This window comes from Nicotiana tabacum, chromosome 20 (genome assembly GCF_000715075.1).
Source record: "Nicotiana tabacum cultivar K326 chromosome 20, ASM71507v2, whole genome shotgun sequence".
NCBI lineage: Eukaryota > Viridiplantae > Streptophyta > Magnoliopsida > Solanales > Solanaceae > Nicotiana > Nicotiana tabacum.
The window spans coordinates 92,424,349-92,438,525 of NC_134099.1; the positions used below are offsets into that span (position 1 = coordinate 92,424,349).

The 14,177-nt window shown below is 31.8% G+C and overlaps 2 protein-coding genes across 2 annotated transcripts; one reads left to right on the forward strand and one right to left on the reverse strand.

Annotated features, from left to right (window-relative positions):
- Nucleotides 1–3,322: 3,322 nt before the first annotated feature.
- On the forward strand, nucleotides 3,323–9,514 carry LOC107831352 (high mobility group B protein 9). The gene is made up of 6 exons (XM_016659116.2): nucleotides 3,323–3,635; nucleotides 3,771–3,977; nucleotides 4,281–4,359; nucleotides 4,455–4,620; nucleotides 8,651–9,033; nucleotides 9,230–9,514. The coding sequence occupies exons 1-6, from the start codon at nucleotides 3,463–3,465 to the stop codon at nucleotides 9,320–9,322; spliced, it is 1,101 nt and encodes a 366-aa protein (XP_016514602.1). The 5' UTR covers nucleotides 3,323–3,462; the 3' UTR covers nucleotides 9,323–9,514.
- A 284-nt stretch (nucleotides 9,515–9,798) lies between these two features.
- LOC107831351 (glutathione S-transferase-like) lies at nucleotides 9,799–12,865 on the reverse strand. Its single transcript, XM_016659115.2, has 3 exons — nucleotides 12,601–12,865; nucleotides 12,469–12,517; nucleotides 9,799–10,521 (listed from the first exon to the last, which is right to left on the reverse strand). Exons 1-3 carry the CDS (start codon nucleotides 12,751–12,753, stop codon nucleotides 10,058–10,060), a joined length of 666 nt encoding a protein of 221 aa, XP_016514601.1. The 5' UTR covers nucleotides 12,754–12,865; the 3' UTR covers nucleotides 9,799–10,057.
- Nucleotides 12,866–14,177: the final 1,312 nt, after the last annotated feature.

The following is a 14,177-nucleotide window of genomic DNA, read 5'->3' on the forward strand; positions in this document are numbered from 1 at the left end:
TTATTTTCAAATGCCATTTAGTAGTAGATGTTAGTATTAATTTTTAGCATTGTCTTTTGTAGATTTTTTCCTTCTGGGTCAGTAGTTTTAGCAATTTATGATAGAAGTGATGTGTTGTGAAATTTACAAAGATGACTAAATTAGAGTGGCTCCAATATGATTTGTTATATTTTCTTCTTTATTTAACTGATAGTTTCTATTATTATTATTTGCCGTACATGATTTAATTGCACAAATTTATTTAGTAGTCTTGTCCTAGCCTCATCACTACTTTGCCGAGGTTAGGCTCAACACTTACCAGCACATGAGATCGGTTGTGTTGATACTACACTCTACACTATGTGCAGATCCCGGTGCTGGAGTATTTTGACCATAGTGAGGTTGCTGCCTTCAGTCCAGCGGAGGCCCGAGGTACTCCTGCATACGTCCGCAGGCCTTGGCGTCCCCTTCTACCCTATTTTCTTTATGTTCCTATTTATTTCAGAGACCGACATGTATTATCTTTGTTCGGACCTTATTTGTAGTAATCTTAGATAGTCCGTGAAATTGTGATACCAGTTCTGGGTGGATTATTGTTATGGAATCGTATTTGTATTAAGTTAAACTATTAGATTTTGTCTTCCGCACTTCCCTTATTATTATTATTCCGTTGATGATCATATGTTAACTTGTAACTATTGAAAGTTAAGGAAAAAAGGTAATAAAATTCTATCACACTCGACTTGCCTAGTTTTCACGAGTAGGCGCCATCACGATTCCCGATGGTGGAAAATCCGGATCGTGACAGTATGACTCATTAGCTACATCAAAGTCAAAAAGTCTATCTACATAATAAACTTATGGAGGAAAAAATTGTGAAACTTACGCCAAACAAAAGTCATATTATCAGTGCATGAATTGGTTGAATTATTTTTTTTGCCACAATTTATTAGCTTTCACTTTATGATTTCTTCATAAAGTTAGTTACCAAAAGTTTTAACTTTAAGCATGTATCAATTCAATTTCGTATTTTACCAATGTGTCAAAGAACTAGGATTATTATCTCATTACTGTAGAATTCAAAGTTTCAATTATATTTTACATATTGTATTATTTAAATTATAGGTAACTGACCGGAGAAAAGATTTATCGATAAAATAAATAGGAAAAATGCATAAAGCAGGAGATAGAAATAATAGCGATGTTATACTTTAATTTTTTAAATAAAATGAAGTAAATAACACAAAAAATATTGTTGATTATTGATAAATAATCGTAAAAATTTAACGAAACGGTACAATTTAATATGTTTAAATAAACCCGATCATAATTTAATATTTATTGATACGATCTGCGCATCGCAAAGGTACGTTTCCTATATTTTTATAAAAGCAGAATTAATCATGGAATTGGTACAAATACCGAAAATTCGGCCTTAGTTTAAATAGAAGGTTTAGTTGTATACACACACAATATAAATTTCTTTTATCACTTGAAAGAATATTATCGGTGAAATTCGTTACATGAGAAATAAGACATGTAACTGATACAATTGGTTAAAAGCATCAAATTATAAATTACCTTACATTGTCAATGTATATAAGTCCAACATACAGTACCATAAATACTATATGGCACAAAAATAAAAGTAAAAAATGCGTACTTGTAAATTGTAATGAAATGAGGGAGTTCTGAATAAGCTGTGTCCATCATTTAAGAATCTGCAATTAATTTACCAAATAAGAATTACTCTAAAGTTGTGGAGTGTCATATCACTTTGCTGAGAGGCTGCAAATTAATCCCATGAAGATGACATATATATACAAAATTTGATAAGAGCATAAGATAATAAAAATGAGTGACGTTGAAGCATATCAACCAAAGACAATATTAACCACCCAAACATGCTCACATTTGAAAGGCTCAACGAATTTTACATATTATATTTATGCTCTTCATTAATGTATTAATGTCATTTCCTTCATTTTCCCCCAAGGATAGCTAGAAATATGTAACAATCAAGAGGGCCAAGCCCTTCATTTTGGATGTTTTAAGGAAAAAGAAAAGGAAATACATTTAATAAAAGCATAATGATGTGTCCTGCTGTGGCTTGAATAATAATCTACTATTTCTTTTACTATACTGTTAGTCTGACATTACAATTTTGTATATACACAGTTAATGAGATTGAAACTAACTAAACTAGCATAAATGAGGAACCATAAAAACATCTATGTTTTTCCTGAAAGTAAATAATTAAAACAACCATATGAGCCTAAAGTGAATGCTGTAGTCTTTTTTCTTTTCTTTTTTTCGTAAAAGTATATTTGGTGTTACTTGTACTACATTTTAAAAGGAAATTAGAGATATAGAGGAAGTTTGACTAAATTTATAAGCTGATCAAACTAGCTTATATGAACTTTTCGGCTAGAATTGCGGAATTAGATAGTAAACTAAAAGTTGATAGAATAGTACAACGACCCAAAGAAGAAAGAATGAAAATCCAATTAAATTAAAGAAGGAAGCAATATGTTTGATTAGTTTTTGCCCTTTTCTTTTAATTTTTTAAGGATAATTACAATGATCTTTCTCAGGTTTTGCATCGTTTATATTAAAAAATTTGATGTCAGAATAATAGAATCTCCTTATTAGTTTGCGATACTATGCTAGCCTCTTTTATTTTTATTTTTTTCCACAATTATTTTAAATTATGTTTCATTGATAGAACAAAAAATAATTTGCCTGATTGCCCATCTTCCTAACATTTTGCTTTTTTTTTAATTAATTTTATTTTGAAGAATATCTTCTTCAATTAGGGAACTTTCACATAATATTTGAGATGACTTCCACTAGGACATTTGATGCAAAATGTAATAGAAAAACTAAAATAGAAATAAAACCTTCAACCATTGGCAATATTTCTTCTGTTTCAATTTATGTGTACCTGTTTGACTGAGCACGGAATTTAAGAAAAAATGAAGATTTTTGGAATTTGTGATTTTAAACAAGTCAAAATAGGATTCAGAGTATTTGTGTGGTTATAAAAGTTTCTCGTTAAGGGTAGAATTGAAAGTTTAAGTTTAATTATTTCTAAATTTTAAAAAAAAGTTATTCTTTTTAAAACGGACTAAAAAAGAAATAGATTCAAATAAACTGAAATCGAGGAAGTACTACGAGAAAACATAAAGCTGGAGCCGAAAAATAAAAAGGAAAAAGTGATGACAGATAACTGGTACTTAATTGAAGCAGATTGGATTAGATGAAGCATAGTACTTTACGTAAGCAGAGGCCAAAAAGAACCTGCAGCATATATTCACCTATTGCGTACGTAAAGATTTGATCAGAACCTATTATTACAGCAATACCTATCAAAACTTTGTATTGCGTTGGACTTGGAGTTTTCATATTACACCAGAATTGTACAGTACACTTTGGACAATACAACAAGCAAAGAGATACAAAAAATATTAAGAGCATTAATTAATGAATAAGCTTAGCCTGTGCCAAAAATTTAATGTACTTTGCCTTTGCCCACTGAGATTCAACTCAAGAGAGAAAGAAGAAGAAGAAGAAGCCAAAGTTAGAAAACTATCTCTGCATATAACCGTTGCTTCAACACGCGTCTCAAAAACTCCGAGCTTTTATTGTCTTCTTAAGTACCAACTTATCTTTGTATTTATCTCTTTTTATTTGGCTTCTTTAGCTGTTTTTAAACTAACCCCTTTCCTCAAAGTTTTCACCCATTACTAGCTAGCTACCTCCCTTCACTGTTTCTTGATTTTCCGGCGAAGGTTACAGCTTGCTGAATGTGTTATCAGTCGCCGGCGGCAAGGTGAACCCATGTCTCAGAAAGCTATGGTTCCCGCCGGCACCGGCAACAGAAATGGCGGTCAGCTGTATCCTCAACCACTGGCTTCACATGAGAACATTGTTAATGACCAAAATCTGTTCAGGGAGTGTGTCAAGAATTTCCACTCTGTCATGGGAACAAAGTACACGTAAGCAACTTATTTTTTAATTTTTTGTTACATTCTTACTCTAAGAAATTACCGTGATGGAAGTTTTCGGGTTTGATAGAATCAATTTTCTGGACCAAATCCTATATATATGTGAGAAAAATAATTATTTACATATATGTGTGCGAAAAGTAAATAGAGTTAGATATATATTTTGACACTAGATCAGAGCTAAATGATTTAAATTATGATTCCGCCACCTAAATACTAATTAAAAAAAGAAGGAGAAAGAGACAACATGGGAAGGTTGTGTTTATTTAATCTTTGAATTGGTTTTTGTTGAAGGGTTCCTGTGATTGGAGGGAAGGAGCTAGATTTGCATGTTCTCTATGTAGAGGTGACTAAAAGGGGTGGCTTTGACAAGGTTCAGCTTCCACTTAAAATAAAATGTTTCTCTTTTATTACTATATTTTATTTCATTTATAATTTATTTTTGCGTATATATGAATGGTGGTATAGGTTGTGGATGAGAAGAAATGGAGAGAATTGAGTTCAGTATTCAAGTTTTCTCCAACCACAACTAGTGCTTCATATGCACTGAGGAAACACTATTTCACTTTGCTTCATCGGTTTGAACAAGTTTACTTTTTTAGACGTGAAGCTCCCTTGCTTGACAAAACTCCAGGTCAGTAAAATTCTAATGTGTATAACTTTGACCGCATAAATTATTGCTTGAATTCAATTTGACCTTTTACTACCAGATGGATTCAATTTCTAGTTTTCCACCTCTCCCCAAGTCGTCTCCTCGGAGGAGTAATTAGAGGAGCTACATTCTGCCACGTGTCATGCGTCGTAGACTTCGAGACATAGGATATAAGTTTTAATTTATTGCTTGAATTCTGGCGTGCAGAAACTTTTCTTTTTGCTATTCATCTACTAGTACTACTTAAATTTTTTACTAGGGTCTTTTGATATTCTTTATAATATTTTTAAATTAAAATTATACAACAGCAAATTTTTATTTCAAAAATTCAAGAATGAATGTTTGAATTAAGATCGAAAATATGATATTTAGTTGGCGTTTGGACATAAGAAATATAATTTTTGCAAAAAAGTAGTATTTGAAGTTAAATTGAAAAATGGTATTTGGAATTTGAAATTATGTTTGAACATGCAATTTATTTGAAAAAATGTTGCAATTATGTAAGTGGAGAATTTTTTTTTTCGAAATATTTTCAAAAATTTGCAAAAATTCACGGAGAAACACATTTTTGAAAAAATAATCGAAAAAGAAATTTTTTTAATGGATAAACGGGTCCTTAAACCCTTGTATTTCAAACTTTACAAATATTTTATAGAATATTATTGTTATTATAGGCATGAAGGACGATCTTGAATTTCATACCTCAAGTTATTTTTTATTTTGTTTGTCTTCTCGTCTTTCTTGTGGTGCTAAATTGTTCTCGTGGATTTGTACATTTGAGGTGCAGATTTTCTGATCGGTAATTTTCTACTTTTGAAATACAATTTTTTTCTATTTGAGATCCTACTCATTGATTCGACCTTTTTGCCTCTCAAAATTCTATTTAACTCGAGTTCCTTTTAAGTCAAATCAACCCTCCGATATTTCAATTTGTATACGAGTTATGTTCCATTAATTCTTGCATTTATCTTGATGTATCTATGCCAAAGATGTGTAATGTAGGTGTGCATACATCCACGAATTCCAAATTTCAAACGTCATGGTTTCAACCGTTAAACTATTGCCATTGAATCTATTGTTAAAATTATGAGTTTAGAATTTGTTGACTTCTTAAAATTTCTTTAATTTTTCATATATATATATATATATTAAAAGCACGAAGACCCTTAGCGAAATACAATGAACCAAACTCCATACATATCTGCCTCATGCGACTTTTTCAAATCTATATCTATATCTATCTATACTATATTAAAAGCACGAAGGTCCTTAGCGAAATATCGTTCGCCTTTTTTACCCTTTAAAAGTAGAGTTCACATCGGACAAAATAATAATTTAAATATTTTCCTAATATATAGGAATACTTATTTATTTATTTTCATAATATTTAGGACATTGTAATCAACTATAATTCTTATTATTATTTTTTCGTATTGGAATTATGTAGAGAATCCTAATATTTAGGATTCTAAGAGCAATTAAATTTTTATTTTATACAAATTTTCCTATTTAAAGCTCAATAATATTAAATTTGTAGTAAACTATAATATTTTTTAATCATTCAACACTTAGAAATTAAGAACTCATATTTATATTGTACTACTTTTTTGGTCAGATAGCACTACTTTGAAGTTAGTACTAAAAATAGGCACACATAGGATATATAAGTAAAATACTCATTATATTTGGCAATATTAAAAGGAACATCAAATTATTGATAACAATTAAAGAAAAATAATTGTAATTTTCTTTTTTTCGTTAACCTGCAGGAGTCCCACTACCATCAGCACCTTTTTTAGTACTACTTGAGCTAATCCCTTATTGTTTTCGAGCATTAAGCTCAGGTTGAATTCTCTCTTGAAATTTTAAATGATATTAAGCCAATTAATTTTTTGCAAGTTTGTCTAATTATTTTATTACATGTCGTATTTAAAAGTAGGACTTAATTTTAAACTTGATTTTGAAATGTTTGCTTTAGTTTCTTACAACTTTTTTTGGGTTACTTTCCTTCTAATGTCTTTTTATAATACTAGTATTAGGGTACGCGCTTTGCGCGTGTACCTATATCAATAAATATATAATTTTTTAAAAATTATATATATATTATTCAATAATGTGTTTTAGTTATTGAAAAAATATCAAAGAAAGAAAATGTAAGTTTCTAAATATAATGAATGTTAATCTCACTAAGCTAGCTCATTAAACAAAGAAATGCTACGCCACATAAGTCTTTATATATCTTATTATGATTTATGAGATAATATATATCTTATGAAAATTATTGTTATCTTTATTACCAAATACTATAAACAAATAACAAAAAAATACTTTAAAATAATTATTCAAAGATAATAAAATAAATTGAAAAATTTGAATCTTTGGGTCTTTTAGAAATTTGTGAGCGTAGAGATAGAACTATAGCTCCTAGAAACCCATAGATAAATAACAATATAAAGTATGAAATAGCTAATATTGAATTATAAAAAATGATGTAATACGATATGAAAAATATAAGGAGCTACATTTATTAAAATAAATATAAAAAGAAAGAAAAATGATAAGGGTAATTTTTGTGATTTTTTTTTTGTCTTGGGTTATATCCTTATTGCTTCAACTTAATATTTTAGCAATTTAACTTTTAATACTATATTATAATAAATTTTTCTCTATTTTCTTATTTCTTTCACGGCAATTGCTCTTATTGTGTAAAATAATTTGTGTACCTTAAGAGTTTTATCAACTTGACAAATAAGTTTACTTACATAATAATTTTAAAACAAAATTGAATTGACTTTTCCGTTGCTTTATTAATTCAAAGACTTAATTATTTGTTGAGATTTTATACGGGCCTTCGTGCTTTTAATATAGTATAGATGCTATATTTCAGGTATTTAGATCCTTAATATATATCTTCTTGAGCCGAGAGTCTATCAGAAATAATCTCTTTATTTTCCCAGAGTAGGAGTAAGGCCTGGGTACACACTACTCTCACTAGACCCCACTTGTGGAGCTCTACTGGGTTGTTGTTGTTGTAGATTCTTAATAATATACATTAGCACAATAAAATCAGGGTTTTAAATTCAATCATAATTTTCAGAAATTTACACTTTTTTCTTTCGCTTTTACTTTATAACTCAAATATTACTTTTAATATAATTACTTTAAAATTTTACTTATTCAGGGTACACGCGCAAAACACATATCCTAAAATTAGTACAGTAAAATTTATAAGGAAAAAGTTTCATATATCCACATCAAATACTTACACACCTAAAATAGATATATACCCTAGCTGTGTCCATCTAACATTGGACTATGAGAGGCCTATTCCTGCAATTTTATCACTTACATATAAATGGATAATTGGTTGGAGCAAATATATCTTCACTACTTTCTCTGCGTTATATTGAATTTCGTTTAACCAGCTTTAAGATTTTTCAGTAACCAAATAAATGTTGTCACACTACATTATTACAAGCAAGACTTACAATCTTAGGGTTCGTTTGTAGGGAGTACAAGAATACTACTAAATAGGATGTATTAGTGATGTTGTTATTAATAATGCTGAGATTAGTTATGCTAAGATTATTTCTTATCGACTCTTTGGTTTAATATATTAAAAATAACATGCATTACATAATTTTTTTAAAAATTATTTGCTTACAAAAAGACGCTCCACATGCTTATCCATGTATTGTTTGAAAGGATGGTTTTGTCTTTATACGTGCTTATCCACGTAGTAAATACCATGGTATTGCTAATGTCATGGTTTGCTATGTATAAGAATAGTACTGAATAGAGTGTATACATAGGTTGAAAAACACTACCAAATAAGGGATTAATAATATCAAAGCTAATACATGCATTATTTTCCCTATATGATCTTACATAGTACTTTTATCACACAATAGCTCTTTCAAATTAATAGAATGTTTTTTCTGGGTAAAATGTTAGTACTACAATATTCAATGGTTGATCGCATTGGGTGTTCTGAATTTTCTTGTGTACTTAGCTTCACAGAGTTTCCAAGCTGAAGGGACAATTGATGGCAAATTTGACTGTGGTTATTTGGTGTCCATCAAAATGGGATCTGAGGTTCTCAATGGAGTACTTTACCATCCAAACCAACCTGCTGCTCCCTCTTCTTCTAAACCAACTGCACAGAATTGCACTGCAATTGTACCTTACAATCCACCACCTCACCACCATTCAGGACGGAGGAACAGGAGGAGGAAGGGAGGAGATCCTAATCGCCCGAAACCTAATAGGAGTGGATACAACTTCTTCTTTGCTGAAAAACATTCCATGCTCAAATCTCTCTATCCAAGTAGAGAGAGGGAATTCACAAAGATGATTGGAGAATCTTGGAACAATCTCTCTCCTGAAGAAAAAATGGTAATCATACTCAAACTCGATCATTCTGTACTATGAGGATTCATCTTAAATTGAGAATCAGTTGGATTCATACAACCAACCTCAACTTGTTTGGGATTGAGGCTTAGTTGCTTTATACTCAAACTCGATCATTAAAGCAAAATTAGATTACATAGGGACGTTGTTAGAGTTTGATGCTGATTGTTAGTTTTTACAGGTCTATCAAAACTATGGGGTGAAAGACAAGGAAAGGTACCAGAAGGAAATGAAGGAGTATAAAGAAAGAATGCAGATCACATCCTGCTACTAAAGGTGACTGGCAGAAGAAAAGGAGAAGCGAACGTAGTTCATTGTGCATGAGGAGATCAACATGTAAATATTGCATTGCAATGTAGTTCAAAAGTTTCGCGGATCAAACATTGCTCTAGCTGATGTAAACTAGTCCAGAACTATTTCGAAAAATGCAGCTTTTTGCATGTGTTTTCCTAGACGAATCTCATGCTTATAAGATGGTCTTGTTTATCAAACTTCCGGCATACTTCTACAAATTTTATCAGAAATATATCTTTTTTGGCATTAGGATGTAACCGGAGGATCAAACACTGGGACAGCTGATGTCCACAACACTTTGACACTTCTATAAAAGAAAATGGACACTGCCTTTTATCCACAAGAGACAGAGCAAGTAGGATCTAAAGATATTCGAGAATGTGTTTATTTGATAAACCTTAAGATGTAGGGTAGCACAAATTAATCTTTCTGAGAAAAAACAATAACTTTCTTGTAGGAGAGTTGCTGGGATTGATTCATAACAAGTCCAGAATATTGTGATCACATCTCAAATAAACTTCACGATAATCGCCTTGATCTGTTTGTAGACTATCATTATTAAACCTACAAATGTAGCTGTAGAGAGTATAAACTAGTAATCATTATTCAACCCACAGATGTAGATGTAGTTAGTCTAGCCGGAGAACATAAAACTCGCAACATGACAAACAACAGAGCAATACACTCTTTGAAAAACAAATGGTTTCAGCAAGTCTTATGAGGGAGGGGGTGAGGTCTGCATTTCAACTACCTTCTTCCACGATTCTCTGCTAGATATCTCATCCCACCACCTTCCCACGTTCTTTCTTGAAGTGAAGAGCTCTGCTCTATCTGTCCCGTTTACCAAATATTGGATGTTTGGAAGGTGAGAGAGATCGGCCAATGTGAACTCATCTCCGGCCAAGTACTGATTCTCACCAAGCCTCTTCTCATACACATCAAGCACTTTTTTTAGCTTCTCTTCATTCTGTCTGATCAAGTTCTTGTCTTGTTTGATCTTCATTCGCGGTGCAAAAGCCAACTGGAATACGAGAATTGAACTTGGCGGATTGAAGCTTTGTCCTTCTGCTTCTATCCATTGATCTATAGATGCTTTCTCTAACGGGTTTGTTCCGTACAGCCCCTTGTTCCCTTGATGTCCATATTTGTCACATATGTACCTATTTATAGATCTGGATTCTGGGTTTACCAAACACAAGACAGAAAACAATGTAAAAAACAAACTCCATACCATTATAATCATCATCAACACGTTATAAAACCTTAATTCCATATTAATAAACATCATGAACAGCAATTAAGACCCAAATCCACACTAGCATAAGTATCGTGAGCAACAACGAAAGAACTAAATTCCATATATAAGCATTATGAAACAGTTTAAATACACAAATTTGCATACTAGTATGTGTAAGCATCATGAACAACAATGCAAGACCGGGTCATTCATACTAGTATAACTATACAGGATAAGTATCATCAAGTAGTATCATGTTTTGGAAAGTAAACCCAAATTTCTTGTTGATTGACAATGGAATACATGCATGATGCATGAACCCTACAGTATACAGATTACAGTTGGAAACAAGCAAAAGGTCTGCACGTGAAAGGGATAAGTATAAGTGGTTATTTATGATAAACCCTGAACCAAAAGATTGCATATGTGATAAGGAGCAGGTCTTCTCATTTGAAGAGAACTTTATCCAAGATAAGGTTAAAGTTATTTAGAACTCTTTCACCAAGGAAGTAAGGCAATAGACTTCTAGTTACTCTTTATTTACTAACTTCATATATATCAGCGGTGTTCTCTTTTACTAACACATACTGAAGCAAATGAGTTTGATGAGTTTAATGAAATGTTTGGGAAAAATCCTACTGGATAGTAGGTCGTGATTTTCACCTTGTGAGCCGAGTGTTTTCCATGTAAAAATCACTGTATTCTTTACTTTATGCATCACTTTATTCTGCAACTGTGGTATAAAAATACATAAAGAACCAGGTTCTTCAATAAATCAGTGCACGCGAAAATTGGGTACCATACTAAGCACCTTTCTTGTGTGGCATTGAAGTATAAAACATCATTGCTTATTATAATAAGCATCATCAACAACAGTGTAAGACCCAAATTCCATCTTAGTATAACCTAGGAGGGGCAAAATGGTTAAAAGAAAACAACCACCCATATTATCCACTAAAAAATGGGTTGGATAATGAACTTTTTCTAAACGGGTCAAATATGGATAAGAGTCATATTATCCATTTTGAAAATGGATAACCAATAGGTCTAACTTTTATATTTATAAAGGCTCAAATTGGGGGTTCCTCAAGTTAGGGAGACTAATAGCCCGTTTGGCCAAACTGCAAAAATCAACTTATTTTGAGAAGTGTTTTTTTTCAAAAGTGCTTTTCTCAAAAGTACTTTTGGTGAGAAGCAGTTTGTGTTTGGCTAATTAGTTTGAAAAACACTTTTAAGCAGCAATTAGTGTTTGACCAAGCTTTAAAAAACTGCTTCTAAGTGTATTTTTCTCAAAAGTGTTTCTCAAAAAAGTACTTTTGGAGAGAAGCTACTTTTTTCTGCTTCTCCAAAACTGCTTCTGCTTCTCCTCAAAAGTACTTTTTTTCCTTCTAGAAGCTTGGCCAAACACCTCAATTTTTGGCCAAAAGTGCTTTTGGCAAAAAAAAAAAATACTTTTGGCAAAAAATAAGCTTGGCCAAACAGGCTATAAGAATTCTCCCAAAAGTGATCATATGCAAAAAGTTATGAAAAATATAGTTACCCATATTATCAGTCAGTTAACCCTTTTTTATCCTTATTAAATATGGGTCTGGTCGGATAATTTATCCGTTTTTTTGTTACCCGCCTTCGACCCGAATCATATCCGACCCGACACACCCGTTTGCCGCTCCTAGCATAACCATACAAAAAGAACAAGACACAAATTGTGCACCAGTACATCCTACCATATAATCCAAGAATTCTTGGCAAATGCAGTTTAAAAATCCAAATTTTAGACTGGAACTGCCAAGAGAGTTTTCCACCCATACTTCCAGGGCTGTATGCTGCAAGTTTGGGAGGACAGGTGTATTTAGAAAATGGGGAAGATATAGGACTAGAAGTGTAATTACCAAACAGAGTGATGTTCTCGTCTTGAAAAGCTGGGACTTGTCCAAAGGGCTGTTTAAAATTAGGATAATATTAAGAGATAAACAGAGTAGATAAATTGTTTCAAAAAAAAAAAACAGAGTCTAAACACTTACCTGAATTTTGAGATAGTCAGGTTTCTTATGTTCCCCTTTGGCCATATTAACTGGGAGAAGCTGAAAGTGGACATCTTTTTCAAGAAGACAAGCTAGAACTCTTGAGACTGCAGTTGACAAAGTCGGTCCATATACTTTGACTGGAGAAGCCATCTGAAAAAGCTACATAAAAATCAAGAAAGTAGTGGGTTTTGTTCCTTCTTTGTTATACTCTTCAGTGGGCTACATTCCTTGCACTCTATCCTTTTCTTTACGAGCACGAGCATGGTTAAGCGGGGCCACAAATTTTAATTTTTTAAAGCGATATAGGTGATAGGTCTGGCTAAAATATTAATGTGATACAACTAACGTTGGGGATACATGTTAGTGCTCCTCGTGTCCATTTTTGCAAAGAAAGCTATAATCAACTTTGTGGCTATGAGCTCACCCCGGTAATTATAAATTTGTATACTAAAATCGACAAAGTCATCGCTCAATATTTAGTAAAGGACTACTATTAACAACCTTTGTCCATTTTACCGATATTGTGAGGGGATGAATTCACCTTTAAGTAACCGTATGCGATACGAATTTTAAAGAGCAAACTTCATTTATGACCGTTCAACACTAAATTAAGACAATCGCTAGCCTATTAAATTTGACTGCACGCAAAAAAATGCGCTAACCCATTTGATTAACTCTTCAAGTTGCAAAGTACAGTTTTTAATCTATTCTGAGATGTGAACATAGATAGGTAACATGAGTCTTGTGAGTTGTGATTAGAGTAACACGATTATACTCTTTTATTTTTCGAAGCTATCTAAAAAAATACTTTAGCCAGCTTTATTTTTCCACAAATTAATATTTTTTAAATTTTCAAAATATTAAACTATTTGCAGTTCAATTTGTTTTTGAGATATTTTCTGAATCAAAGTAAGTTTTTATTACTTTAAATAATTCATTTGCTTTCATTAATATCATAGTAATTCAAATAATTAATTTAACACACATTCAAATACCAATAATACAGATCAAAGGGGGTAACAACATATGTCATACACTAGCCGGTGGAGTATATCACTTATGGTAGGAAAGGAATGCAAGAATCTTCAAGGCTAACGGATAGTCTGCAGATCAAGTGATTAAGCAATTAGCAAGAGAAATTCATATTAGAGCTTGTAGAGTTAGAAGATTGGATAGATGTATGAAAAATTTGAACTTTTATCCATAGGCAATAGAGCTGTGTAGATGAGACTGTGTAGAGATGATATGCAGTAAGTTCGGGACTTATGTCCAAACTGTTGCTTTCCAGGTTTAGCGATGGTTATAACTGAAATTTTGATGAAATAAAATATAATATAATTACCCAAAAAAATATATATCATAATTCATTAGAGAGTAATTTCGTTTAATATGTTTCATGAAAAAAAGGCTTTATATTCAATATCAGTGTTTTAAAAAGCGTAGGCGTAAGGCGAGGCGTTTTACATATGCCTCAGCGAGGCGTAAGCCCCGAGGCACCGGGCGTAAGCCCCATAGATATTTAATTTTTAATATTTTATAAAATAATATAATTATAGTAAATATTTATAAATATG